Source organism: Callospermophilus lateralis, chromosome 1 (assembly GCF_048772815.1).
Source record: "Callospermophilus lateralis isolate mCalLat2 chromosome 1, mCalLat2.hap1, whole genome shotgun sequence".
Classification (NCBI taxonomy): domain Eukaryota; kingdom Metazoa; phylum Chordata; class Mammalia; order Rodentia; family Sciuridae; genus Callospermophilus; species Callospermophilus lateralis.
In genome coordinates, this window is record NC_135305.1 from 138290061 (window position 1) to 138316880 (window position 26820).

At 49.2% G+C, this 26820-nt stretch overlaps 4 protein-coding genes across 6 annotated transcripts in view; 2 read left to right on the forward strand and 2 right to left on the reverse strand.

Annotated features, from left to right (window-relative positions):
- The first annotated feature begins 622 nt into the window (after positions 1–622).
- Positions 623–12514, forward strand: Ess2 (ess-2 spliceosome associated protein). The gene is made up of 10 exons (XM_076866975.1): positions 623–764; positions 1686–1854; positions 1946–2041; positions 4372–4541; positions 4639–4756; positions 5082–5215; positions 6043–6145; positions 6773–6882; positions 10472–10587; positions 11137–12514. The coding sequence occupies exons 1-10, from the start codon at positions 630–632 to the stop codon at positions 11414–11416; spliced, it is 1431 nt and encodes a 476-aa protein (XP_076723090.1). The 5' UTR covers positions 623–629; the 3' UTR covers positions 11417–12514.
- A 195-nt stretch (positions 12515–12709) lies between these two features.
- Positions 12710–13786, reverse strand: Tssk2 (testis specific serine kinase 2). Its single transcript, XM_076866980.1, has one exon. The coding sequence runs from the start codon at positions 13784–13786 to the stop codon at positions 12710–12712; it is 1077 nt and encodes a 358-aa protein (XP_076723095.1).
- Positions 13787–18831: 5045 nt separating this feature from the next.
- Positions 18832–19941, reverse strand: Tssk1b (testis specific serine kinase 1B). Its single transcript, XM_076866984.1, has one exon. The coding sequence runs from the start codon at positions 19939–19941 to the stop codon at positions 18832–18834; it is 1110 nt and encodes a 369-aa protein (XP_076723099.1).
- A 2558-nt stretch (positions 19942–22499) lies between these two features.
- Dgcr2 (DiGeorge syndrome critical region gene 2) overlaps positions 22500–26820 on the forward strand; it is a 78888-nt gene continuing 74567 nt past the window's right edge. For all 3 annotated transcript variants that reach the window (XM_076860170.1, XM_076860227.1, XM_076860219.1), the window contains exon 1: positions 22500–22856. In XM_076860170.1, coding sequence (XP_076716285.1) covers positions 22778–22856 — 79 coding nt within the window. In that variant the 5' untranslated portion in view covers positions 22500–22777. The remainder of the gene's footprint in view (positions 22857–26820) is intronic.

Below are 26820 nucleotides of genomic sequence, written 5' to 3' on the forward strand. Positions count from 1 at the left end.
ACTTGACATAATTCACAAAAAAAAACCTCCCTTTCGGAAGGAATTCCTGAAAAATGCTTAGGTAATTCTCTGTTCCGTTTCAGTGAGAATTGGCTTTCTTCTGAAAGACCACTCTGGTATTTAGGGACCTCCTGTAACCAGACATTTCTTTATTGAACAACTTTCTTATTCGTTGTTTTCATTAATCTTTTGTTAGAATAATTAAGAAAGAATTATCTTGGGGTTTTTGCATAAAGTTTGGAACGTGTATATAATCAAGTTTTCTGATGAATGTGTTTTTGTTAACACACTGAAACATATACAGTGATTATTGGTGACAAATCCAGAGCCTTTTGATTTCCCCCAAGCTGAAATTTCTCACGTTAGCATGAACAAATCAAACAGTCCCCACCACAGCGCCCCCTCATGTCCACGGATCAGTCAGGCATGAATGATGCAGGGCGGGAAAAAAGACTACAACTCCTATGAGAGCCAGCGTTAGTAATGACGTCACTACGGAGCGCCGACGTATGCTAAAAAAGCACTGCTTCCCTATTGGCTGACTGTTGGGAGGCGCTGGCAGAAAAGGTGTTCCCGCCGCCCCATACCCTGTGACGCGCCACTGTCGCCCGAGCGGTTCTGGGATAGTGATGGAGACGCCGGGAGTATCTACCCGGACCTTATTGCTCCCGGCCGCGTCGGGGCCCCAGAGGAAGCGATCGGCTGGGGAGACCGAAGCTGTGAGGAGCAAGCAGCGGGTCCTGGACGAGGAAGAGTATATAGAGGTAGTCACCTCAATGAAACGCCGGCGACTTCCGGGTCCCTCCCTGGTTTTGCGCTTCTCTCGGTTTCTTTCTCTCCGATCTTGGCTCTCCAGTCCGCTAGTGGAAGTGGAATAGCCGAGTCCCTGCACTTGAGGTGTGGACAGTCCCGAAAGCCAAGTAAATGGTGGGGAGGAAGATGTCCTTAACTGAGGAGGCACTAGCAATATTTTCAGGGGAAAGTAGAGGCGGCTGTGGCGAGGGTCGGGGACGTGAGTTTTTCTATTAAAGTGTAAGAGTTTGACACACTTGAAGGATGGTGGCAAAGAGGACTTGACTTAGTCTGCAATTATGGCAACAACATTGAGTGAGTGGGCTGCAGCCCCTAGAAGGAGGGGTTTGTTCTACTTCAAATACGCAGGAGGAAGGACTGGTATAAAGTTTAGTTTTAGACTGGTTAAATCTGGGACTTTTCTAGGATGTACTGACTGGCAGTATTAATGGACAGCTGGTTACACAGATTTGCTGCTTCCAGAGCTAGGTCTAGCTGGAGGTGCAGATTTGGGGATTTCACTGTGTGACCATAGTGACTGGCTGAAGTCACTGGAGAAAGGTTTGGATTGGAAATAGAAACTCCTTGGTACAGTGAAGGTGGTCTGATTGGTATGAAAGTGGAGTCAGTAAAGGAATTCCCGTTAAGAGTGGGAGAGAGAAGAGTTTTATGGACATGGAGAGCATATTTAGTAAATGTTGGATGTTGCAGCAAGGCCACATGGGATGTTCAGCCTCACTAGAAAGGGCCCCTGAGCTCCTTCAAGCAAGCTGCAATTATTAGAGCAGGCAGAAGCTGAAGGAGGTTCATCAAGGGCTTTAGCTTGTACAGCAGTGAACTGTGAGGTGGAGCACCCAGATTGCAGCTCTGACTTTTGTTTTTATGTCCAAAAGGGCCTTCAGACAGTCATCCAAAGGGATTTCTTTCCTGATGTGGAGAAACTGCAGGCACAGAAGGAGTACCTGGAGGCTGAGGAAAATGGAGATTTGGAACGAATGCGCCAGATTGCAATCAAGTTTGGCTCTGCCCTGGGCAAGATGTCTCGAGAGCCTCCACCACCTTGTAAGGGGACCTAGTGGGTGGCAGAGAGGGTGAAATCTACTGAATTTTGTTATAGACATGCTCTAAACCCTACGTCTCTCTCTTTCCCCAGATGTGACTCCAGCCACATTTGAGACTCCTGAGGTGCACACAGGCACTGGAATGGTGGGCAACAAGCCCAGGTCTCGGGGCCGAGGTCTTGAGGAAGGTAAGTGAGCACTCCCTCTTTTGGTCACATAGTGGTGATTATGTGGGAATCTTACCCTGTAAGGCCCTGAGAGAGTGGTCCAGGGACTTCAAGTCACCTCTTGCCCCTGAGGATTCTCCACTCCTGAATAGGGGTCAGGAAGCATTGGTCTAGGAGGCAGAAGATCTGTTTTAACTCCCAAATGTGGAACAGCCCTTCAAGCCTCTCTGTGTTCCATCTCTATGTTCCATCTCTCACTGGTCTGCTGTGTGCCAGCCCTTGCCCTGCAAGTTTCATGGGCTTTGGAAGGCTCCTTTTATCATTGTCTCCTGAAATTGTTGTTTCTTTCATATTGGTCACTTCTCCCAGATAACTGCACTGTTCACTCCTTCACTTGCTTCAGGGAAAAATTTCCTGATCTCCCAGTGTAAACACCTTTGGTGTTATGTTCCTTCCAGCTTGCCTTTGTGTTTTTGCTGTAGGTCATAACACCTTTTTTTTTTTTTTTTTTAAGTTATTGATGGACCTTTATTTAGTTTATTTATATATGGTGCTGAGAATAGAATCCAGTGTCTCACACACACTAGGCAAGCACTCTGCCACTGAGCCACAACCCCAGCCTAGGTCATTTTTTTTTTTTTTTTTTAATATTTTCTAGTTGTCAATGGACCTTTATTTTATTTATTTATATGCAGTGCTGAGAATCAAACCCCAGTGCCTCACACATGCTAGGCAAGCGCTTTACTACTGAGCCACCACCCCAGCCCCCAGGTCATAATATTTTAAAACTCCTGTTTATTGCCTCATTCTAAATAATATCACTTCCATGAAAGCAGGGACTTTGTCTTGCTTCCATCTGAATGCTCTGCATATAGAAGAGCATATGATATGTTATGGGTCTTCAACAGACATGGAGAACAGATGAATGAGTTATTTTCAGTATATTTATTAGAATATGAGACACAGATATATGGGATATGTCCTGAATTTAGGAAGGAATCTTTTTTAGGAAAGAGCATTCTGAAGTCTTGTTAAACGTAAGTATATCATGCACTGTAGGACTTCTTGGTCACTTTACCTTTTCATTGGTAATAGAATATTAGTGCACATATAGGTGGACAGCATACTTTGTTCTACCAGGTTCTAGTCTACAGTATACTGTATTGACACAGACATCCAGTGTGTTCACACAAATATGTTTTTTGTTTTGTAGCCTAGCTCCCTCTGCCATTAACACAGATCTTGTTCTTGGAGCTTGATTCTCTATTTGAAGGGTGGCGTGAATCACAGGGCAATTTGAAGATTCTTTTCTTTTTATATACCTTATATGTCAATAAACGTAGGAAACCTTTTCATAACCTAAGTGATAGGTACTTTTGTCATTCTTTTTACAGATAAAGTGAGGCTCCAAAAGGCGGTGACTTGTGTAGTTCTCAGAGATGATCATTGGTGGAATGGAACTTAAGTGACATCTCTTTGACCCCAGGTCTTAAAACTGTAGTCGCTGTGCTTTGAGCACAGTCTAGCCTATACCTAGTGGTAAAGTTGTTACTACAATAGAAGATAAAACTCTTCTATAAGCTGGGTATGATGGGATGTTCTTAATAGTCCCAGCTGTTCAGAGGCTGATGTAGGATTGTGAATTTGACTCCAACTGGGTAATATAGTGAGACTTTGTCTTAAAAAAATAGAAAACAAACATACAAAACAAAACAAAAAACTATCTTCTAGCACCAGGGTTCCACCTCAGTGGTATGCCACTTTCCAGGGTGGCAGGGGTGGCAGTAATATGGTTGAGGTTGTGACCCAGTACCTCCACGTGATTACAGAGGCCCCATTCGGAACACTAGGTTATATAAGATTCCTGCCACAGGGGCTAGGTGGCAGGTCCAGATACTTAAATCTACCCACCTGTATTGCAAATACCAGGAAGCAAGGAATGATTAGATTAAGGAAATTCCAGGGAGGGAAGGGAAGTCCTGAGGGCTTTGGAGGTAGATCCTGCAGGATTTGCATGGTTTTGGCAGAGGAAGAGCCAGCCAACAGCAGAACTTTTGTGATCATGGATTTTATTTTAATGCCTGGGTCTGTACCTCCTCCGCCCAATCTATTAGATTGTATTGCATGCTTTTGGCATCCATCAGATGAGCAGAGCTGTCCAGGCATCTTTAGGACTCTATCTGAGGGTTTTCTGAAGAGTTGGGGTGGATTGATACCACCCCATGGGGAGTCTTCCAACAGAAGTGAGGATTCTAGCCCCATTCGTAAGGTGTCATAATTTTCATTGTTTGTTTTCCCATGACTGCAAAATTATGTTTGTATGTGTTCCCCTGACTTCCACCCTTGAGCAGGAGAGGCTGGAGAGGAAGAGGAGAAGGAGCCACTGCCCAGCCTGGACATCTTCCTGAGCCGCTATACGAGTGAGGACAATGCCTCCTTCCAGGAGATCATGGAGGTGGCCAAGGAGAAGAGCCGGGCCCGCCACTCCTGGCTTTACCAGGCTGAGGAGGAATTTGAGAAGGTAGACCTGGGCCTTCTGTCATAGCAGGGAGTCCCAAGGCAATGGACACTGTGCCTTGGGGTCCAACTGCCCCTTATTTTCCCCCACGTGATTACAGAGGCAGAAAGATAATCTTGAACTCCCATCAGCAGAGCACCACGCCATTGAGAGCAGCCATACTGGTGTGGAGACCTGGAAGTACAAAGCCAAGAACTCCCTTATGTACTACCCAGAGGGTGAGTGGTGGGGCCAGGTGTTTCTGGCTCTGCATTTGGATCATAAGGTTTGTGTATATATGCCCTCACAGCATCAGCCTCAGAGGGGTCCTGGTCTGTCTTGAGATGGGTAACTCATATAAGTCAGTGGGGTAGTAAAGTCCTCCCCAGCTTTGTTCAGGCTCTGCAGGTGTGGAATGTGAGCTAGGCCCAATGCTTCTGTTTTATTGGGTGAATTGGCTGAGAAAAAGGGTGCTCTCACCCCTTAGTCAGTAGGGCTCATGGTACTGAGGTGGGGCCTTCCCATATACCTGATACGTATTATCATCTCTGCTTCATCTACCAGGTGTTCCTGATGATGAGCAGCTATTTAAGAAGCCCCGGCAGGTGGTGCATAAAAACACACGCTTTCTCCGGGACCCTTTTAGCCAGGCTTTAAGCAGGTCCCAGCTCCAGCAGGCTGCAGCCCTCAATGCCCAGGTGAGCCAATGAGAGCAACAGGATTAGATATGGCTGGGCTGGTGTGGGCAGGCATGGCCTCTCTCATCTTGGCTGCCCCTTTAAGTTAGAACTGTCCCTTGGCTTGGTGGAGCTCAGTAGGTGGAAATATTGAGGTCTGTATGTGGCAGGACCCTGTGTCTTTTCTCAATTCATGTGAGCTTCCACTGGGATACTGTCTTGGTGTGACACATTCTGTGGGCCTAGATCTATGCCTTATCCCTTGATGGTGGTGGGCCAGCAAAGAGGCTGTTGGGAGCCAGCCAAGTCTGTTTACACCCATGCTTATACATCAGACAAGGTTGTGGGTAGACATGGGTCAGTGGGCCAGGGGAGCCAGCAATGGAACCTGGCCCCAGACGGTGGGCTGTGGTGGGATAGAGCTTGGAGTGGTAGAAAGCAGTGAGATTGTGAGCCTGGGAGCAAATTGAGTGGGTACCCTTTGATGGACTTATGATGGTCATGGGGTCAAAGGTTGGGAGACAAGAGACAGGAGACTTAGAAGTGCCTCAGAGGAAAGATAGCATAGGCCCTGTTGTCAGCATTGCACCTCAAGAGGCAAAGGGTGTCAGTTTTGCCCTTGATGGAAGGAAGGAGAACATTCTTGCTTAGATACCTACTTTGACAGGCCCTCAAGATGTTTCAGCAGAGGGGTGAGTCCTTCCTGTTTTTCCCCAAGCGGGCTACCCACCCCAGGGCCCCAACTTTTCCCTGAGGAAAGCAAATATTTCTAGCATGTTCCTGTCCATCTGCCTATTAGCCAGCTGGGGAGAGAGCCCCCATGACACTATCTTTTCTGCTCATTCCAGCACAAACAGGGCAAGGTGGGTCCTGACGGCAAGGAGCTCATCCCCCAGGAGTCCCCCCGAGTGGGCGGGTTCGGATTTGTTGCCACTCCATCTCCTGCCCCTGGTGAGAAATGGGCCTGGTGCCCAGGCTGGTCAGGGCTATGGGCGGGCTGGACTCTCAGGGAGACCCAACTGTAAACCTGGAGTACTATCCTGTTGCAGTCCTCTCAATAATGTCAGCAGGTAGTACTTATAGATTGAAAGTCAGAGAGCGGGATAGGGTGCAGAAATTCTGGGCACCAGGCCCCAAATCTTTTCATCCTGGAGGCAAGTGAAACTTGGGTCAGTCCCTTGATGCATAGGGAGTCTAAACTCTCAGGTACTGGTTGCTGTGATATAAATCAGGGTACATGGAGGCACCATAGGTTTTCCCTGAGTTTTAGAAGGTTTGGGAGCCCTGGAAATCCTGAATATCTCCTACTTCAGAGTGCCCTGTGTTAGGATGGCAGCTCAGCTGACCCAGCTTCCAGTCTATTCTGCCTTGGCCCACAGTTGACCTTAGCATTTCCCTCTCAGAGGCTGGAGGTACTGTGGTTCCAGAGTCCCTGGAAAGAGGCATGGGCTAGCTGTTGGCCTTGATGTTAGCTAGGATGCACGTGGAGTAAACTGGCTGTGGTAGTTGGGGAGTGCCTGGGGTGGCACCCCCACCTGGCTCCCCTGGCCTGAGTAGCTATGGGTTCTCCATCTGCAGGTGTGAATGAGTCCCCACTGATGACCTGGGGGGAGGTTGAGAACACGCCCCTGAGAGTTGAAGGATCGGAGACACCCTACGTGGACAGGACACCAGGGCCAGCCTTCAAGGTGGGTTGTGGTGAAAGGGAAGCAAAGGAGGGACTTGGTATAGACATCTGAGGAGTTTGAGTCCTTGCTGCTCATGACCAAGCACAGAGGACTGGACTCCCAGCTGGTCAAGGCAGGTCCAGCTGATGGGGATGAGCACTGATGCTTCTGAATGCTGATGAAGGTGGGATGGGTGGGAGGGTGGGTCTTTCATGGGATTTAGGGGAGCAGGGGCCAAGATACCAAGGTCTCTAGGGCCTGAAGGCCAGGGGCTATTCACAGATAAAGTGGGAGGAATTCAGAATTAGAACAGGAACTCCAACTGCCCTGCAAGCCCAGGGGCCAGTGAACCATGGTTTGTGTTCTCAGAAGGGCTATGTGCTGACAGAGCAAGGCTTCTGTTTACAGAACATTTTAGATGTTACAATTCTAGTCTAGTATTGTAGGAGTGGATAGGGTGAAGTTTGTGAGACCTAGGATGGGCCAGGGAGGCTCTCAATGGGCCTGGGTAGATGCAGCGAGTTGAGGTAGTATTACATGACTCCTGAGTGTCAGGCAGGGTGATAAGCTGGAGGCAATGGCCATAGAAATTGGTGGGCATGGATAAGTGGGCAAGGGGAGTGGTATGGCTGTAAGAGCCCTGGGGAAAACAAGATGTCTTTGTGCAAAGAGTTTTTTGGGAAAATTGAATGATTAGAGTAGTTTAGAAAGGGAAAGGAGATGTCCCTAAGAATTGGGAGCCTGCACATCTTGCTGTCAGAGTGCTAGGCTCCTACCTGTTGTGACTCTAGGGTGTTGAGAGGTCACAGGAGGCAAAAGTTTATGTTGTCACAGAGGCTGAAGATGTAGATTACATTACCATCAAAAGAAATCAGGTATAGAGTCTGGAATGAACACATAGGTCTGATTTGGTGGCTGGGTCAAAGGTTATCTCAAGCCAGTCGCCTTCCAAAATTGGCAGTGATAAGTTTGAAATGCAATGGAAAAGGAAAAGAGGAGAGAGAGAGAGATAGATCATTTGTGTAGCAATAGAAACTTAAAACAACTAGGAGTAATGCTGAGGAGAACTTCTGCACCATGCTACCATGCTTTCCAAAACCCAGGCCAAGAGGACCCCTACCCCCACCCCCAGCATGGCACTGCTCATCATTCCCCAGAATAGTCCTTAGACATACTAGAGCTCCAGATAAACATTGCCAGAAGTTTTGGTGCCATGGTTTCAGAATTTATCTGGGATGCAAGAATAGCCAAGATAACCCTGAGAGAGTAATAACCAAGAGGGATCTATGCTGTCATACATTAAAGCATTCCCTAAGGCTCTTGACATGTTAAAAGTGTGCCCCTGCCCAGCAACTCAGGAGGCTGAGGCAGGAAGATTGTAAGTTCGGGACTAGCCTCAGCTATTTAGCAAGGCCCTGAGTAAATCAGTGAGACCCTGTCTGAAAATATAAAGTGCTCAGGATAGCTGGGCGTGATGGTGCATGCCTGTGATCCCAGCAACTCAAGAGGTTGAGGCAGGAGGAATTCAAGTTGGAAATCAGCCGCAGCAACTTAGCAACACCCTATCTCAAAAATAAAAAAATAAAAAGGATTGAGGATGTAGCTTAATTGTAGAGTGTTCCTGGATTCCATAGGGGGCAGGTAAGAATTGTGCCCTGGGACCAAGAGCCCATGGCCAATAGCAAAGGAAAAAATAGCACTGAAACCATCCACAGTTCAAGTAAGAACTGGAGGTATTATAAAGATGGCAATTCAAATTGTGCTGAATAGCAAAATATTTAGAAATAAAGTGAACTGGGTCCTTAATACATATAGTAAAATAACTTGCAGAAAGATAAAAAGGTTAAAGGTAAAAACAGTCACCATTAAACAACTAGAATAAAAATAGTGGTGAATATTTTGTTGTTGTTTTGTTGTTGTTGATTTGGTATCAGGGATTGAACTCAGGGGCACTTAAACACTGAGCCACATCCCCAGCCTCTTTTTTTTTTTTTTGTATTAGAAACAGGGTTCTTGCTGAGTTGCTTAAGGCTTCGCTAAGTTGCTGAGGCTGGTTTGTACTTACAATCCTCCTCCCTCAAGCCTCCTAAGCCACATGAACATTTAATTTTATCTTAGGAACTTTCTAAACATAAAAGTAAAGGAAAAAATTTCACTAAGTAATAGCTACAACAGTCCCCTGTTATCCATGTTTTTGCTTTCCAAGGTTTCTTGTGGTCAACTGCAGCTTGAAAGTATTAAATGGGAAATTAGAGAAATAAGTGTTCATAAGTTTTGTTTTGTTTTGGTGCTAGGGATTGAATCCAGGGGCTTTCTACCGCTGAACTATATTCCAAGCCCTTTTTATTTTTTATTTTGAGACAGGGCCTCACAAAGTTGCTGAGGCTGGCTTCAAATTGTGATCTTCTGTTTCAGCCTCCCAAATTACTGGGATCATCAGCATATGTCACTACCTCCAGCAACAGTTCATAAGTTTTAAGTCATTTTATGATAATATTCTACTTTATCTTGTTGTTTTTCTCTTATTATGCCTAATTGTGTGTGTGTGTGTGTGCGCGCGCGTGTGTGTGCGCGTGTGTGTGTGTGCGCGCGCGCGCGCGCGTGTGTGTGCGCGTGTGTGTGTGTGTGTGTGTGTGTGTGTTTGTGTGTGTTGCTAGGGATTCAACCAGGGTCTCAAGCATGCTAAGCATGAACTGTACCACTGATATATCCCCTAACCTCTAATTTGTTTGTTTTGGTACTGGAGATTGAACCCAGGGACAGTTTACCATTGAGCTATATCCCCAGCCCTTTTTTATTTTTCATTTTGAGACAAGATCCCACTAAGTTGCTTAGGCCTTGCTAAATTGCTGAGGCAGACCTTGAACTTGGGATCTTCCTGTCTCAGCCTCCCTGAGCCACTGGAATTACAGGCATGATCCACCATGCCAGGCACAACCCCTAATTTGTAAATTAAGTTTTATTATAGGTCTGTATAGGAAAAAATAATATATAGTTCAGTTTTCAAGAGTCTTTTGAGGGTCTTGGAACATCACCTGAGGGTAAGAGGGGATACTGTATATGAAAATGATGAACTTTGGTACAGCAGAAAATGTCATTTTAAAAAAGCAAAAGCAAATAATTAAAAAATAAATTTGGTGTAGCTTAATTTAATTGATAGGTAAAGTTCTATAAGTAACAACAATAGACAACTAAAAAGAAGATAAACACTTGGATAGAAAAAGGGGCCACATTCACATATGGAGAGTTCTTGAAAGAAATACAGAAGGGTAATAAAGACAAAAAGATTGTCACACTAATAATTGGAAAAAAATGAAAACAGGACACTTTTTTCCCTGAAGGCTTGTCAGAAGTTTATACCTTGGCAGTCCTGGCCTTGAGAACCTGTTGAATCCAGGCAAGGAGGGGGGCCCTGGGGAATGCACAGGTATGACAGGATGGGTAGGGGCTTTTGATAGGCTATGGGGGAGGGTGGCAATGAAGGGTTGCTGGGATTATGGCAGCCAGGGAAAAAAGATTGGCATCCACAGCAGCTGTTCTTCCAGGTGAGGGACTGCCTGGCTTGGTGACAGGTCCCACACAGGCCACCCACATGCCTGCTGCCTTGTAGATCTTAGAGCCTGGCCGTAGGGAGCGGCTGGGCCTGAAGATGGCCAATGAGGCTGCTGCCAAGAATCGAGCTAAGAAGCAAGAAGCCTTGCGGAGAGTGACAGAGAACCTGGCCAGGTGAGGGGCAACTAGGTCCTGGGAAGGGGTAATGGGTGGGGATGAACTAGTGTCTGCCTTGTCCCTGCTCTGCCCACACTCAGCCATGTGGATGTATGGCTTATAGGGTAGAACCCAGGGCAGATCCGTGGGGTTCTGCAGTGGGTGCTGTAGCTGCTCCTCTGCTATGGTTGCATGTGGACCAGGCTACAGGACTCTTTCTGTGTTCTTTCCTCCACATCTCCTTGACCTGTCCTTAAGAGTCACCTTTAGGCAATTTGTCCCATTATGAATTCCTATCAGTCCTGTGGAGACAGTGTTATTATCATTCCTCTTGGAGAGAGGTGGGAACTTCAACTTTAAGAGGTCTGTAGTCTACCCAGCCTCACAGCCAAAGGCAATAGCATCAGTTAAACTCAAGTTCAGTCTGATTGCTGTGTGCTAAGCCACCCAGTGTTGTCTTCCTCAGTTCAGAATGACCATACCTCTGACAAGGCTTTTTCTTAGGGGCTGAGGGAGGCCTTACTCTGATACCTAACCCTACTTCTCTCCCTAATCCCTTCATCCCAGCCTCACTCCCAAAGGCCTGAGCCCAGCCATGTCCCCAGCCCTGCAACGCCTTGTGAGCAGGACAGCCAGCAAGTATACAGACCGAGCTCTGCGGGCCAGCTACACACCATCCCCAGCACGCTCAACCCACCTCAAGACTCCAGCTGGTGGGCCGCAGACCCCCACGAGCACACCAGCCCCTGGTTCTGCCACACGCACACCCCTCACACAGGACCCAGCCTCCATCACAGACAACTTACTACAGCTCCCTGCTCGGCGCAAAGCCTCAGACTTCTTTTAGAGCCAGGCCTGTGCTGGGCCCTTGGACATTGTGTGGAACCTTCAGGACAGCCGTCCACCCAGCAGAGGACTCCACCTGGAAATTCAGGCACAGACCGGAGGCATTTGATCATCACAGGAATCACAGATGAAAGATGCTGTGCCTCAACCAGGCCAGCATGGGACACATGCCCTCTCCCTTTGGAGTACAGCACCCATGCTGTCCCTTGGGCCTTGCTGAAAGTTTCTATGTCATTAAAGAACATATGGCACATTCTGGCCAGGCTGCCCTTCTGCCCTGCTCCTTGAGTGGGCCCTGGGACCTCCTTGGGCCAGCTGTGCTATCTTAAGACTTCAGGATTAGAGGCAAGAGTGCCTCCAGGGGAGGAAGCTGTGGGTAGGGTGGCTCCTCCATTGTGGGTAGGGTGGCTCCTCCATTGGGGTGGCTGTCCTGTGACCCTCCAGGAGTTGAAGCTAGGATGCTTAATGGTCAGAAAGGTGGGGCCTTGTGTACTTTTGTCTAAGAAGGAAGGTTGAACTTTAGCCCCTGGGAGCCTCCAGGAAGTGGGAGGAAGGAGGTACTGATGACCCTCAAGCACTTAGCATATAGGGAGCATGCTCTGGGGAGTGATGGATTATCAAACGGGAAACATAAAAGACTGGGCAGTGCCATCACCAACAGCTGCTTCATAGAGCTTGCAGGCCCAAGTGGTGGGGAAGATGCCTGCAAACTGCCTCATCTGGACTGCCCTTGGATGATAATAAGGGTGGCCCATGAGCAGCTGAGCCAATCTCAAATGACCCCAGGGATTAGAGGAGGACATTGAGCAAAGGGTTGTGAGAAGGAGTATAACAGGGTCAGCATAGGCTGCACTGCATGCAGTGAAGGAGAGGCATGGAGCTGCTCAGCCCTGGAGGCCTCAGGGACAGGGGCAGGTCAGAGGCAGACAAGTGTGGGCCTGGTAGGTAGACCATGGCAGAAGTCCTCTTGCCACAGGCCTCACCATGAGTCTGCCTATACCTGAGCACCGGCCTCTGGTCCCCTATGCTGGAGACCCCTGCGCCGGCTGAGTCCTAGAGAAAAAGACTCCTCACTGGGCACTCTTAATGCTTGTATACACTTTGTGGTTTATTTGGTGGTCAGTAATGTCTTTGCAACTAAGTGGAAGAAAGCTAATAGAACGTAATCAAAATAGTGGTTTAATTGACGGATTTTACTTGTTCCTTGCACCTGTGCCTTCTTCAGCTCCTACCTGCCTACTTAGTTTATGTGAGCGCAAATTACACGCTACGCCCCCCAGGGCCCTCTCCACCATTAGGTGCTTGCCTTCCCAACCTCAGCTCCGGTGATGTGATGGTCTTTAGCTCTGGAGGTCTCAGCCAGCCTTTCCTCCATCCTGTCCTCATTTTCAGGCACCACCAGCAGTCGGTGTTGGGTTTTGGCCCCCAACTTGTGGTCAGGCCGGTGCTCGGGCCTTGCACCTGGCCGGGTATCCAGTTTACACTCAGCCCGGTACTTGCCCTCCCCCTCCCTCTTGAAGGAGGCAGAAGACATGGCTTTGGGCTTGGGGGGCTGCAGCCACGAGTGGCTGAGAATCTCGTCAATGTGCAGCCGTCGGTTGACATCTGGCTGCAGGATACGGTAGATGAGGTCCTTGCATTCGCTTGTCAGATTCTTGGAGCGGGGGAAGTCCACACGGTGCTCCTTCTGGATGCGCAGCATCTTTTTGATGTCAGAATCATCGTAGGGCATGGAGCCACAGACCATGATGTAGAGGATCACGCCCAGGCTCCAGATGTCATACACCTTGGGCTGATAGGGGATGCCCTGCAGCACCTCGGGGGCTGCATATGCAGCCGACCCACAGAAGGTCTTGCTGAGGACGATGCGCCCGCTCCCGTCTCGCAGGCAGCGCTTGGAGAAGCCGAAGTCAGACAGCTTGATGTTGAAGTCCTTGTCAAGGAGAAGGTTTTCGCACTTGAGGTCTCTGTGGACAACATCTAAGTCATGGCAGTACTTGACAGCTGAGGAGAGCTGGCGGAACATTTTACGTGCTACATCCTCATGCAGGGCCCCTCGGCACTTGATGAACTCGAGCAGGTCACCCTGGACCCCAAGCTCCATGACAATGTAGATGCGCCCATCAGAGGTCTCAAAGATCTCGTATGTCTTGATGATGGAGCGGTGGTTGACAGTTGCCAGGATGTCCATCTCTCGAGGAAGGAATCTCTCCACAAAGTCAGTGGGTGTTTTCTTGCGGTCGATAATCTTGACTGCCACATTAAACTTAAGGCGCTCAGAGTAGGCAGATTTGACTTTTGCATAGGAGCCCTTGCCCAGATTGATTCCCACGATGTAACCCTTCTTCCTTAGGACCGCGGCATCGTCCATGGTGCCAGGAGCGGCCGGTGCCGCTGCCCTCTACATCCCCTCCCCACACGGGCCAGCAGGCATTGTCCTCATTTGCACTGTGGGGAGTTGTCTGGCTGGGCTGGGCCTGGACTTGGAGGGGTAGAACGCTCAGCATTGTCGCCAGGTGACTTCAGCGAATGAAGTCATAAAGCCAGGCTGCCGGGAGTGGGGACTGGGGAGTGGGGACTGGGCTGAGGGGAATGGGGCCCTTGGAATCCTGGAAGCCAGGCCAACCTGGAAGGAGCACCCTCTTCCTCCCCGCCCACTGGAACAAAGCCAGGACCCAGGATTGTGGTAACCCTCCCTGCTCCTTTTTCTTGCTATGGCTTCCCTGTCATAAGTCAGGCCCAAAAGGAGGTGGCTCAGGTCCAGCCAGAGTACTAATCCCATGCCCATTTCTCTTACGTGGTCAGGGGAACTGACCCTGCATTGGTCCTTCTTTCACTAGGACCAGTTTTCCTGCAACTTCTTAGGGGTGTGAAGAAAACTCCATAAAGCTTCTTGGAATCTGTGGTATCTCAATCCAGTGGTGGTTCCAAACCTGGTGGACCAAAGCAACTCTTGTGTTTGGGATCAGGAGCTGGAGTCCTTGGGCTAGACAACTAGGCAGATGAGCTGCTGTTGCTTCAGTGAGCAGGGGTGTTTATGGGGATGGGAGGGCAGACAGTACTCAGAGATGCATTGTTTGCCTGGCTAGGTGGCTAAGGGTCCAGGGCAGGCAGATGCATGTTCCAAGGGGCAGGGCAAGCTTAGAGATGGGTCAGGCTTCAACCAGGTAGAGGAGGTGGTGGGGCATCCAGTCTTCTGAGAGTGGCTGACAAGTCGGAAGGGAGAGGAGGAGAAAGTCAGGGGCTTTTTTCTCTAAGTGAGGGCAGTGATTGCATAATCCAAGTCTCATTTTAAGGTGGTCACTGGCAGAAAGAAAAGAATTAGCTTTGGGGAGAGTGTGGAAGCTTACTGCCTTGGGTCAGGTTTGAGAAATCTGGGCCAGTGTAGGCTTCTGGGGGTTTAAAAAAAGCCCCAAAAGGGTCAGCCTGGATCTAGTCAGTGAGTGGGATGGTTCTGTGGCAGGGTCCTGGGGATTGGCAACATTCAGAGCATTATCCATGAAGGGCAACCTTCTGGGTGGGGAGGGGGTCCAGAATATTTCACTTTGGACATTTGGACATTGATGTGGAGTGAGCAGGGGTCACTTGCTAGAACCCTGGCATTACACATCATTTGCATTTCAGACTGCCTATTGTACCTGGTGTGTGGATTTTTGCTTTGGAAAATTATATCCTTTATGCATCCCTTTAGCTACTTTGGAAGTCCTGATGTTTGCTTGCCATCCATCAGAGGCATCCTATGCCCACAGAAGCTTCCAATACAGGTGAGCTAGGGGTGTTGTATTCAGAGGGAGCAGAAAGGCCTGTTTCTTCCTTTTTTCTTTTTTTTCTTTTTTTAGTTGCAGGTGTACATAATAACTTTATTTATTCATTTATTTTTATGTGGTGCTAAGGATCAAACCCAATGCCTCACATATGTTAGGCAAGTGGCCTACCACTGAGCCACAAGCCCAGCCCAGAAAGCCTGTTTCTATGTGGGATTTCAAAGTTTTCAAAGAGGAAGTGACATAGGAGTTCTGGTGCAGAGAATCCACAGAGCTTCACCAGGTGGACAATGGGATAAACATGTTAGGCGGAAATGACATCTTGGAGCAAAGGCATAGCTGTGTGGACACATCTGGAGCTTGTAGTGTGCCCTGAGTCTGGCAACCTAACTTGGGCTGCCAGTATAAGAGACAGGATGGGTAGGGTGGGCAGATGTATCCATGGTGACCACCTTTCAGCAGCACCAGACTCCTGAGTCAGGCTCTGGCTCTGTAGAGTACTCATGGCTAATAGCTTTAGCTTCATGCATTCCTTTCTCCGAGAGGCTCTTTTTGGCTGAAATGATCGTAACTTCACTCCTTTGTGTCCTAGAAGGGGCTGGCTGTAAGATTTGCAGGCAAGGGGCTGGGGATGTAGCTCAGTGGTAGAGCACTTGCCTAGTACGTGTGAGGCACTGGGTTTGATCCTCTGCACCATATAAAAACAAACAAATAAATAAAATATTTTTTAAAGGATTTGCAGGGCAGGACCCAGGAGTATGACCTCCTCCTCCTCCTCCCCCTCCTCCTCCTCCTCCTCCTCCTCCTCCTCCTCCTCCTCCTCCTCCTTCTTCTCTCTCTCTCTCTCTCTCTCTCTCTCTCTCTCTCTCTCTCTCTCTCTCATGGATGTTGCTCTCTCAACCCTGCCCTTGCCCAGGATAGTGTGGTCTCTCTGTTTCTTCAGGGACATGCTGTAGGAAGCAAGTGTCAGCTTGGCACAAGCAGAGCTGCTGAAACATGGAGTGGGTGGTTTTGTCCTGGGTGTTTTGTCACGAGGCTAGGGCACCTAGTATATTTGGAGTAGGTTAGATCTGACTGGAGACCTCTAGGGTTATACCTAGTGTGGCTGGGGACCTGCACATTCCGGGAAATCTATAGTCCTCTGAGTTTTGCTTTCTTAAATAAATTAGATCCCCACTGACCCATTCTTCCCACAAACTTGTGAGAGTCTGTTTTAGGTGCTTAGGGACACCAGTGAACTAGAGGCACTCATGCCTTCCTGGATTCCAGAGGTCAGGGAAGGTAGATGTCATACCGACCAGTGTGAGTGCATGATGGTGGTTGTGTCCTGACATGGCACCATGGAACTGTGAGGACAGAGAATTGGAATTTAAATTTAAGAAAGCTGAGGTCTGGGTAACTAGCCAGGTGGAAGAGAATCACGAGTAGGTAATGCCTATAATGGCCTGAGGGTCACCTCATGATGAGGACATAAACGACCAGGGAACCACCTTGAAGTCCTGGTCCTAAAGCCTCTGAGGATGAAGGTGATCAATCCAGGGTCAAACACACCAGAAAAACTGTCCAAAAGGATGAGGCTATCTGTGGAAGCTATTGTTACCTGGGCCTGCTGCTCTGGTACTGTGCTTCCAGGTAGGTTGCCAATCCTTTCTGAGCAGCAGGTATTCCTAAAGCTCCCCCTGCCCAGGATGCCTTCTGGCTGGGTTGGGCTGCAGTGAGTCACTCCTAGGCCCTCTTACTCTCCTCTGTCCTGAGGACTATGGAAGACATGCAGGGATGAGCCATTCTCCACCTCCCCATACAGATAGCATCATGTGCCCTGGGATACCATTCCAACACAAGCTTATTCATGGGAAAGATGCTGGGAGGCCTTCTGGTATTACTGAGGACTGTTCTGTGCCCAGATCCTGGGTACTCAGAGGCCTCCCTGGCAGAGTTCACAGGAGCAGGATGCAGAGCACCAGTAGGAATCCCAAAAAAAAGGTTTTGTGGAGGCCAGGCCCCTTGGCTAAGCGTGGGGAGATGGGCAGTCTGTAGGGGCAAGTCTACTAGTAATTATGGCACTAGTGTGTGATGGAGGTATGGGGGTCAGGGTCATCTCTAGGAGGCCAGCAGAGAAAGGATGGGTCTAAAGAAGGCCAGGGTTGGGATTGTGGCTCTGGGGTAGAGCACCCGTCTAGCATAGGTGGGGCCAGGGTTCGATCCTCAGCACCACATAAAAATAAAAGGTATTGTGCTGTGTCCATATACACCTAAAAAATAAATTTAAAAAAAAGGAGAAGGCCAAGCCTGAGAAGACCTAAGAGGTTAGGTACTTGAATCCATCCTGTGGGTGGTAGGGGCCAGACTGGGTGTAGGAGGGTGGTTCCTGTGGGAGGTGATGGGAGGGCAGGGGGCTATGGGGTGAGGGAGAAGCCAGGGAGGAAAGTAGATTGAATGTAAGAAGGGATGCTGGGATCTCACTGGACCTCACCTTTTCCCAGGGTCTTGGGAGTTGGGGTGTTTCCAAGTTTGGGATACAGATGGAGGAGTGATTTTAAATGCTCTTGTTTTTGTGTATGTGTACTAAGCCCTTAGCACCACCCCCCATGAGGTTATCCAATGTGAGGTGAAGAGAGGGGCCACTGTGGCCAAGTGAGGATTGCTTGGGACAAGGCACAGGTAGGGCATGCAGCACATGGCAATCAATAGTGCCAAGTGCAGGCCATACCTCCCATGGGATACTGGTATCTGCCTTCTTTGTTCACAGGGTCCCGGCATTCTTTGTGAGGATATCTATTCTATTTGCCAGTGTCAGCTTCTTACCTCTGGAAGGAATGCCACCCCTGGCATCAGGCTGGGGAAGGGATGTGGTCAAGGCCACACAGGACTGTGGAACATGCTGGGTCATCCAGCTGAGTCTCTCACTTCTCCTGGGCTGAAGAATGACCATGGTGGGGATATAACTCAGGGCACTGTTGAGAACTGGGTCCCATGGTGGACAGAATAGAAAAAAAAAATACAGTTGTCCTGCCCTCTGCAGTCTCTTCCCCAACCCTCACTGACTGGAAAGCTTATGTAATGCATGCCAAGGGGTGATGGTGGCATATCAGTCTAGAACTCAGCTTCAAATGCAGAGAGCCAGCTATCCCAGTATGAGAGGCCCTGGCCTCCCACCCTTCCTTTGCAGGCAACTGTGTTGCCTTTCTCAGCCTTCTTTCCTACCCCTAATCAGCACCCATGGACCTTCCTCTGGAAGCAATATCTTCCTCATTCAACTCTCTGCTCTGACCCATGCCCTTCCAGGTCTTCCCAATACCTGGAAAAGCTGCCTTAGCCAGGTCCTAAGGTCACAGTCTGAGCTGGGCACACTGGGATATATTTTTCCAGGAGTGAGAATTCATAATCTGAGTGGGAAGCCAGGGGGCACCCAGGACTGCAGTCAGTGGGGCAAAGACATTCACCTCAGGGTCTGCACTAATATAGTGATTTATTGCTTCTTTAGCCATGTTAGTTACCAAGTTCAAAGGGTGGGAGAAGAAACTGACGAAAATAGTGGCTCATCCAGGACTGTCTTCCTTCTCTGCTCATCCCTTGACTCCTTCTGGGCTCAGGCTTCAAGCCATGAGCTCTGCCTCATTCCCTGCCAGCCCCCTGGGCTGCAAGAGGCTCACTAGGTGTGTGTCTCTGGAGGCTGTTGGGGAGGCACTTCCTCTGATTCCCTGATCATCTGCTCACTGCTGAAGCCCAGGGTCTCTGACTGCCTGGCCACTTGCACTGTATCCTCCTCAGGTTTTGTCTCAGGCCGTGTCTCGTGTCGTGCCTCAGCTCGAGCCTCTTCCCGAGGCTCCAGCTTGGTGGCGGACTTCTTGTCAGAGCCAGGTTCAGGGGTCCATTGCGGGTCAATGCTCCGGGAGCTCTCCCCCTCCTTGATGGCTGCAGAGGATAGACCCCGTGCCTTGGGTTGCACCCAGCAGTGGCTGAGGATCTCATCTATGTGCAGCCGCCGGTTAACATCCGGCTGTAGCATGCGGTAGATGAGGTCCTTACATTCTCCTGTCAGGTGCTTGGAGCGTGGGAAGTTGACACGGTGCTCCTTCTGAATGCGCAGCATTTTCTTGATATTGGAGTCATCGTAGGGCATGGAGCCACAGACCATGATGTAGAGGATCACGCCAAGGCTCCAGATGTCATACACTTTGGGTTGGTAGGGGATGCCCTGCAGCACCTCAGGGGCTGCATATGCTGCTGACCCACAGAAGGTCTTGCTTAATATCAGTCGGCCACTTTCGTCCCGCAGGCAGCGCTTGGAGAAGCCAAAGTCAGACAGCTTGATGTTGAAGTCCTTGTCAAGGAGAAGGTTCTCGCACTTGAGGTCTCTGTGGACGACATCCAGGTCATGGCAGTACTTGATGGCCGAGGAGAGCTGGTGGAACTTCTTACGAGCATCATCCTCTTGCAGGGCTCCCCGGGTTTTTATGAATTCAAGGAGGTCTCCTTGGACCCCGAGCTCCATGACGATGTAGACCTTGCCGTCTGATGTCTCAAAGATCTCGTAGGTCTTGACGATGGAGCGGTGGTTTAGCATGGCCAGAATCTCAATTTCCCTGGGAAGGAATTTCTCCAGGAAGTCTGTGGGGGCTTTCTTGCGGTCGATGATCTTGACCGCCACGTTGAACTTTAGGCGCTCAGAGTAAGCGGATTTGACTTTTGCGTATGAGCCCTCTCCCAAATTTATCCCCATGATGTAGCCTCGTCGCTTGAGGACGGCAGCGTCATCCATGGTGCCGGGAGCGCCCAGTGCCTCTGAGGCTCCCCTCTACATCCCTGCGGGACATGGGCCAGCAGTGTCCTCATTTACACTGTAGACAGAGTCCTCTGGGCTGGCCGGGCCTGCTGTCCCTGCCTCCTAAGAGGCCAAGACTCTAAGATGGAACATTCAGCACTGTCTCCCAGGTGACTTCAGAGGGTGAAGTCACAAAGGAGGAGTGCCCTAGGGAAATGAGGCTTTAGCTTGGACTTGGAACCCTGGGAGGATCTGCCAGTGGGCTGGAGCAGACTGAAGGCCAGCAGAGTGCCCTCATGCTTGGCTGGGACTTGAGGTAAGAGAGGGCTGTGGGGAACACAAATGTTTGCCCATGTTTCCAAAACCATAACCAGGATTGCTTGTAGAGTGATGGCGCTGGTGACTGCAAACCAGGTCACTCTAGAGAATCTAGGGCAGGTCCTATCAGTCAGGGTCTCAACAGGAAACAGCAGACACACTGAATTTACAATAGTTTGAGGAGGATTTAATTGCGGGATGATTTACAAGGTGAAAGCAGAGTGTAGGGAATTCCAAGGGTAGTATAGGTACCCTAAGGTAGTTACAGACCTCTGGCCCACATGGAAGGAGGAGTATAGAGAAAACCACCCTGAGAGAGGCAAAAACCGTTGGTGGAGGGAAAGAGCTAGGCTGTGGTGACATCACAGGTTTGTGTCAGGTAAAGTGATCCAGACCTCTTTTCCTCCCTTTAGCTCTTGACATTATTCACACAGGCAGTTTGCAGGGGCCCAGAGCAAGGCTGAAGAAGGGTGAAGATGGGTTATGAGGTGCAAAGATTCAGTTGCTGCAGTTTGGGAAAGCAGGACTTTGCACTCTTATTGCAAGATTTGGTTAGACTTTTCACCTCTCTGTAGTTTTCTTTCCTCATCCAAACCTTTGCTGGCCTGCTTCTCTTACAGTGGCTCTTCTTCGAGGACAACTGACTCGAACTCTGCTCTTGACTGTAAGTTCCCTCCTAGGGCCCTTGCCCAGCTTATGGTCCTGGCTGGGCTCCCAGGACAGATCTGGGGGAGAAGCAAAAGACTGGACCTAGAACCCATGCTGAGTACTAGAAGCTGCTCCCGGGAATGCTCTGAGAATGGCATAAGCAGCAAGGGCAGCACTGGACAGGGACCTTGGTTTCTGCCAGCAGTGGGATCTCTCTGCTGTGACAAGCCCTTAGTCCAGCACCTGATCTGGGCTGTGTCCTGGGAGAGTATGATCCCTTGAAGGTCTGGCCTAACTTTGGGTTTGACCTTGACTTATTCACATCGAGAAAGAGTAAGGTACCTTCTGTCATGACCTCAAGAGTCACAGGCTGGAAAAAGGGATGGAGGGTGGGTCAGAGTATGCTGGGATCCCACTAGCTTTGGCCCTAACCCTTTTTCTGTGTCCTCATCTTCACTTTTCCTACCCTTGACCACCCATACTGCCAGGTCTGGTGTTTAGCTGGTGAACAGCTTGCTTAGACCTCCTGCTGAGGATGCCCCATCTGTTCTCTCCTCCCTGTTCACCCTATTCATGGTAACAGGTGCAAAGTCAGCACTTGGAGCTTTGTTCCCAGAGAGTTTAGCATCATCCCTCATCTCTATCCAGTGCTTTCCTGTATGCCTTCGCCTCCTCTCCCAGTGTGTAGGCAGGTCCATCCTCCAGAAGAGGCCAGCTTTGCTCCAGTCTTTAGGATCTGGGCTTCCCTGTTATTCTTTGTGTGACTCCCTCAGCCCATTTACTCATCTGTTAAGACTTTCAGGTTTTGTTGTTTTTTGGTTTTGGTATTGGTTATTGAACACAGTGGTGCTTTTACCACTGAGCTACACCCCCAATCCTTTTTATTTTGAGACAGGGTCTTGCTAGATTGCTGAGGGCTTGCCTCGAACTTGTGATTCTCCTGCCTCAGCTTCCCCAGTCGCTAAACTTTCAGTTCTGTGTGCTGGTGAAGTCACACCTGTCTTTTCCTTACAGGACTGACCCTCTTCCCCATTACTCCGCTCCTCCAGTTTTCTTCCTTCATCCTCCACAGCCGGTCCAGTCTTAAAACGCCACTTTAGGGTGCACTGTTGGGTATCGGAGACGACGTGGGTCCGCCAGTGTGAAGATCCTTTGGGTCTTTGTGTCTCTGGGTCCTGCTTCGACTTCTAGATTGGCTACTCCCGAGACACCACTCCGCTTCGCCCCCAGGCCCCGCCCCTCTGAGTCAGTCATTGCGGTCTCATTCCTCCCCCTCCCCCTCTCCCATTGCTCAAGCCTGGCTCTGTAGGACCCTAGACGCTTGGGTGGCCCAGCCGCTAAGACCTCGCCCCCAAGGCCCACCCCTCTGCCTAGCCAATGGAATGCTTCAGGCCTGCTCCCTTTAGGGACCGTCCCTCAGTCTCTTTCCCCGCCGTCCCGGCCTTAGGCCTCTCCCCTTTTCAGGCCCTCCGCTCAGACTCCGCCCCTTGCCTAGCCCAGATTTGCACGCAGCAGAGCGCGCGCGGGCCCCGCCCCCCTCGGTGGTCATTGGCTCGCGCCAGCGTCGCGGGCTGGAGGCGGGGCGGCGCGGGCTCGAACAGGACGGCCGCCATCTTGTGCGGAGCTTGAGTCGGTGCCCGAGGTTGTGGCCTAGAGTGAGTGCGAGTCTGTTGCCCTGCCTCGTCCCGGCCCTGCCTCGCCGCTGCTCGATCCCGCCACGGCTCAATTCCGCTGCGGCCCCACCGGAGTCCTCGTTCGCGGAATCCCCGCAACTAGCCCGGGTCCAGCCTTTCGAACCTCACCCCGGCCCGGTCCGGCCTCCCCGCGGGGTCACGCGGCCGCCCCGGGGACGATGAACGGAGGATAAATGGTGCCCAAAGCAGACAGCGGTGCTTTCCTGCTGCTCTTCCTACTCGTGCTCACAGTTACTGAGCCGCTGCGACCAGGTGCGCGGCGCGGTGGGGGGGCGGGGCGGGGGGCGGGGCCGCGGCCGGGAGTCCGGCGAGGGCCAGCGCCGGGACCACCCTCCACACTCAGCTACCTCAGGCGGTGCGCGTCTGAGAAAGAGATGGGTGAGGTCTGGCTCACCGGCTGCAGGGCGCAAGCTCTAGCTTCCGGTACCTGATACCGGGCGCCTTGCAGGTCTTGCCGCTCTGTCCTCGAGGATGTCGCCTCTGGATCCTCCTCCACCGAGCACTGCGTGCCCTGAGAGCCACCGGCCAGGAGCTGCGCCTTGGGCGCGCCCTGCGGCCAGCCCCAACGTCATGGTCGACCTGGAGGGCTGGGGGCCGGGAGCAGTTCATGGAGGCACCTGGTTTCACAGGCGTCCGCCCCCCTGTGGCCTGGTACAACCTTTCAGCCCAGGACTGCGGTGACTGGGTGGCTTGTTATCCTGTGAGACGTTGCACCGGAGAAATCCTCAGCGCAGAGCCCAATCTAGAGGAAGTACTAGGTCTACAAGCACCCTGTGCAGGGGGCAGAGACCTCGCCGTGGTGCCAGACTCTTAGCAGTGCTCCATTTGTGTGATGCAGTTAAATGCTTTTGGAACTCCCCTTGGTGGAAAATCAGAACCATGACTACTAGAGGGCCCTTTTCTGCCTATGTCGGGTATCCCTGAACTGCACCAAGAAAATCAGATCCCCCTTAAGGAAGGATCATTTATCCTGTGCTGCAGACCCATTGTTCTTTTAAGGGACTACAAAATGTTTTAATGAACAGAAAAAAAGATTCTTAGATGGAAGAAAATGTTGTGTGTATTAATACAGTCACCTTCAGTCCAATGAAAAGTACAATTCTTAATTTTTTGGTACAGTGGATTGAACCTAGGACATCTCACTTATTAGGCAAGCATTCTACCACTGAGCTACATTCCCATCCTTTTTTATTTTGAGACAAGAACTAAGTTGCCAAGGCTGTCCTCAAACTTTGATTCTCCTGCCTTAGCCCTCTTAATCGCTGGGATTATAGGCTTGCACCACTAGCTGATTTCTGACTGATTCTTACTGGTTTGTTATTGAGACAGTGTCCTATAAAGGGTGAAGTGCCAGGGCCATCTTCTGAGAGTGACATCAAGGATGAGGTGGGAGCACAGAGGTGTGTACTTCACGTTGTTAACCTATCCAGGTTACCATCCTAGAAATGCTGCATTTAGGGGCTGGGGTTGTGGCTCAGCGGTAGAATGCTTGCCTGGCATGTGTGAGGTGTCCAACTACAAGTAAAAATGAAAAGAAAGAAATGCTGCACTCTGGGCTTCATGCCTTTGTCATCTGCCTGGAACGTCTGCCTCTTCCCCGGTGTCAACCTGGTGGCCGGTGCCCTAGGCCCATGCTTAACCTGAACAGAATCAGTGATGTTTCCCTGGCTTCTCTGAGTAAGTTGAGTAAGCTCATTGTGGAATGACCTTGGCAGGGATAGAAGCCATGAAAAAGTTTTGACTATGAGGAGGGTGCAGAGTTGATGAGTTTGTGGGTTCTTGTCATTAAATTCTTCATAAATGTGTGTACCTTTAGAGAGGTAAAACAATCCTGTTGTGGTTCCTGAATCCCAGTTTTACATATGAGGTCACTGGGCTTGGAGATGAAGTCATACATAATGCCCATCATCTTTGGCATACCTCTGGTTTCAGGTCCAGCATCTCCTGCCTGGATCACAGAAGTGACCAATGTCTTTAACTCCTTTTCCCCATTAACATATTTTACCAGATGGCCAGAAGCAGTAAAGAAAGTATATGTGAATGCTTGATGTCTGCCCATCACTGGGAGTGTTCAAATGAAGAGAACATGCCCTTCCCTTTAGGAGTTCCCTTTAGGAGTTGCTGACGTGGAGGCAGAGTCTAGGTACATTCTTATTGGTTGAGTACCCCTTGAGCATGGGAGCCCAGAGAAGATGGCAGAGTTGTCTGTCCTTTTGCACCTGTGAAGTAGCGAGTACCCCAAGTGTGGCAGCCTAGAGACAGGTTGGCAGAGTTGTCTGTTCTTTTGTACTTGTGAAGTAGAGTAAGACTGCAGGAAGCTCATTCTGGGGTCTGAGTGAGACATGAAATGGGGAGGCTCCAGTAGAGGGAGCAAAGTTATCCTTTTAATTCCATATCCCTCCATATCAAAAAACGTTTTGGCTTTTCTTATTTCAGCAGCCCTTGGGTGGTGTCTTGGATTGCCCTAAAAAATCTCAGGGATCCAACTGGCCCCTGACTTTCATTAGGCAACTAGGACAATTCTCATCCTGGGCCAGATGTTTTCTTTGAATGCTCAGGTGTGCCTCTTCACATATTTGCTTAGTGTCTTTCTTTAGAATGCCAGGCAGAGGTTTGCCTGTTTGGTAATTGTGAGAGGAAGGGACTTCCCCTTTTTGAGAAAGAGAAGCCCCTGGTCTTGGTTTGCTCTCTTTTTTTGTCTGGTTTTGAACCATACTTGGGTGTTAAGAGAGGCACTAGCTAGAACCTGCATCTTGGGAGGGAGGCAGGTGGAGATGGTATCCTTTGACTCCTGCTCAGTGTTATCCCTGGGAACAGGGCCAAGCTACTTCGGCCTCCTCTCTGAGACAGGGCAGAGCCTTTCACAGAGTGGTGGAGAGACAGCATATGCTTGCAGGATTTTTCACCAAAGTTTCTTTTTCTTTTTTCGGTACCAGAGATTGAACTCAGGGGCACTTAACCACTGAACCACATCCCCATCCCTTTTTTGAATTTTATTTAGAGACATGGTCTCACTGATTTGCTTAAGGCCTCACTGAGTTGCTGAGGCTGACTTTGAACTCACAATCCTCCTGCCTTAGCCTCCCACTGAGGATTACAGGTATGTGCCATTGTGCCTGACTCTTTTTTTTTTTTTTTTTAAGGCTGTGTAAAACTACTATATTTACAAAAGTTAATTCGGGGGCTGAGGCTTGTAGCTCAGTGGCAGAGCACTTGCCTAGTATGTGTGAGGCACTGGGTTCCAACCTTAGCACCAATAAAAATAAATAAAGACATTCTGTCCATCTACAATTTTTTAAAAAGTGTATTCAGTCAATATACATGCATACATACTTCATTTCATCTTGAACAAGGAAAAACATTCAATACTGCAGAGCTAAATGAGACTACTAGACTTAACTGCAGGTGTTAAATGCTGAAGTTACACTAGTTACACTGGAATATGGGCAAATATTGCTCAAGTAAAATTCTATTGTTAAAGCTGAAATAGGTTTAAGGTCATTTGAGTTTAAGAATAGTTAATACAAATCCTTCAGAACCCCATCTATTTGTGTTTGAATTATGTGACTTTTTTTCTAACGTGTATTAAATTTCTGTTTTACAAAATCCAAAAGGAAAGAAGAAATCAATAAAACAGAGTTTATAGTAAATAAAAGTAACATTTAAAACTATAATTAAGATGAAGTAAGGAAAGCCAAAACATTAAAATTGTAAAACTTGTTGGAATCAGTCCTATATTTAGGAGTTAGATAATATATACAAATATTTTCAAGTAGATTACTTGCTCTGAGATGTTATTTTCTAAGTGCACTGTTAAACTAATCAAAACCTCTACATATTATTCCCTTAAAATAGTAGCACACTCTATTGATATCTGCAAAGCTGTCAGTCTGAACTGACTTAGTGAATGAAAGTAAACAAAAAAAAATTGGATAAGTAATAAAAAATAATGGGAATTACAAAATGTATGCACTTCAGTTCTTTTAATCAGCCAGACAGCTTACTAGCTCCTGTGGAGTATGAATGTGGTCATTAGTGATCTCTGTCCCCTCCAGGGTTTCAGTGGGAAGTTGCTTGTTCAGCTTTGCTTTAGCCATGTTGTAATCCCCAGAATCAAATTATTTTTGCCCTTTTTGCAGTTGTTTTCCTTAAAAAATCAGAATCTTCAGGCTTTTATAAAAAATACCTTTTAATTTTGCTTTTTCAGCTTTCTTCA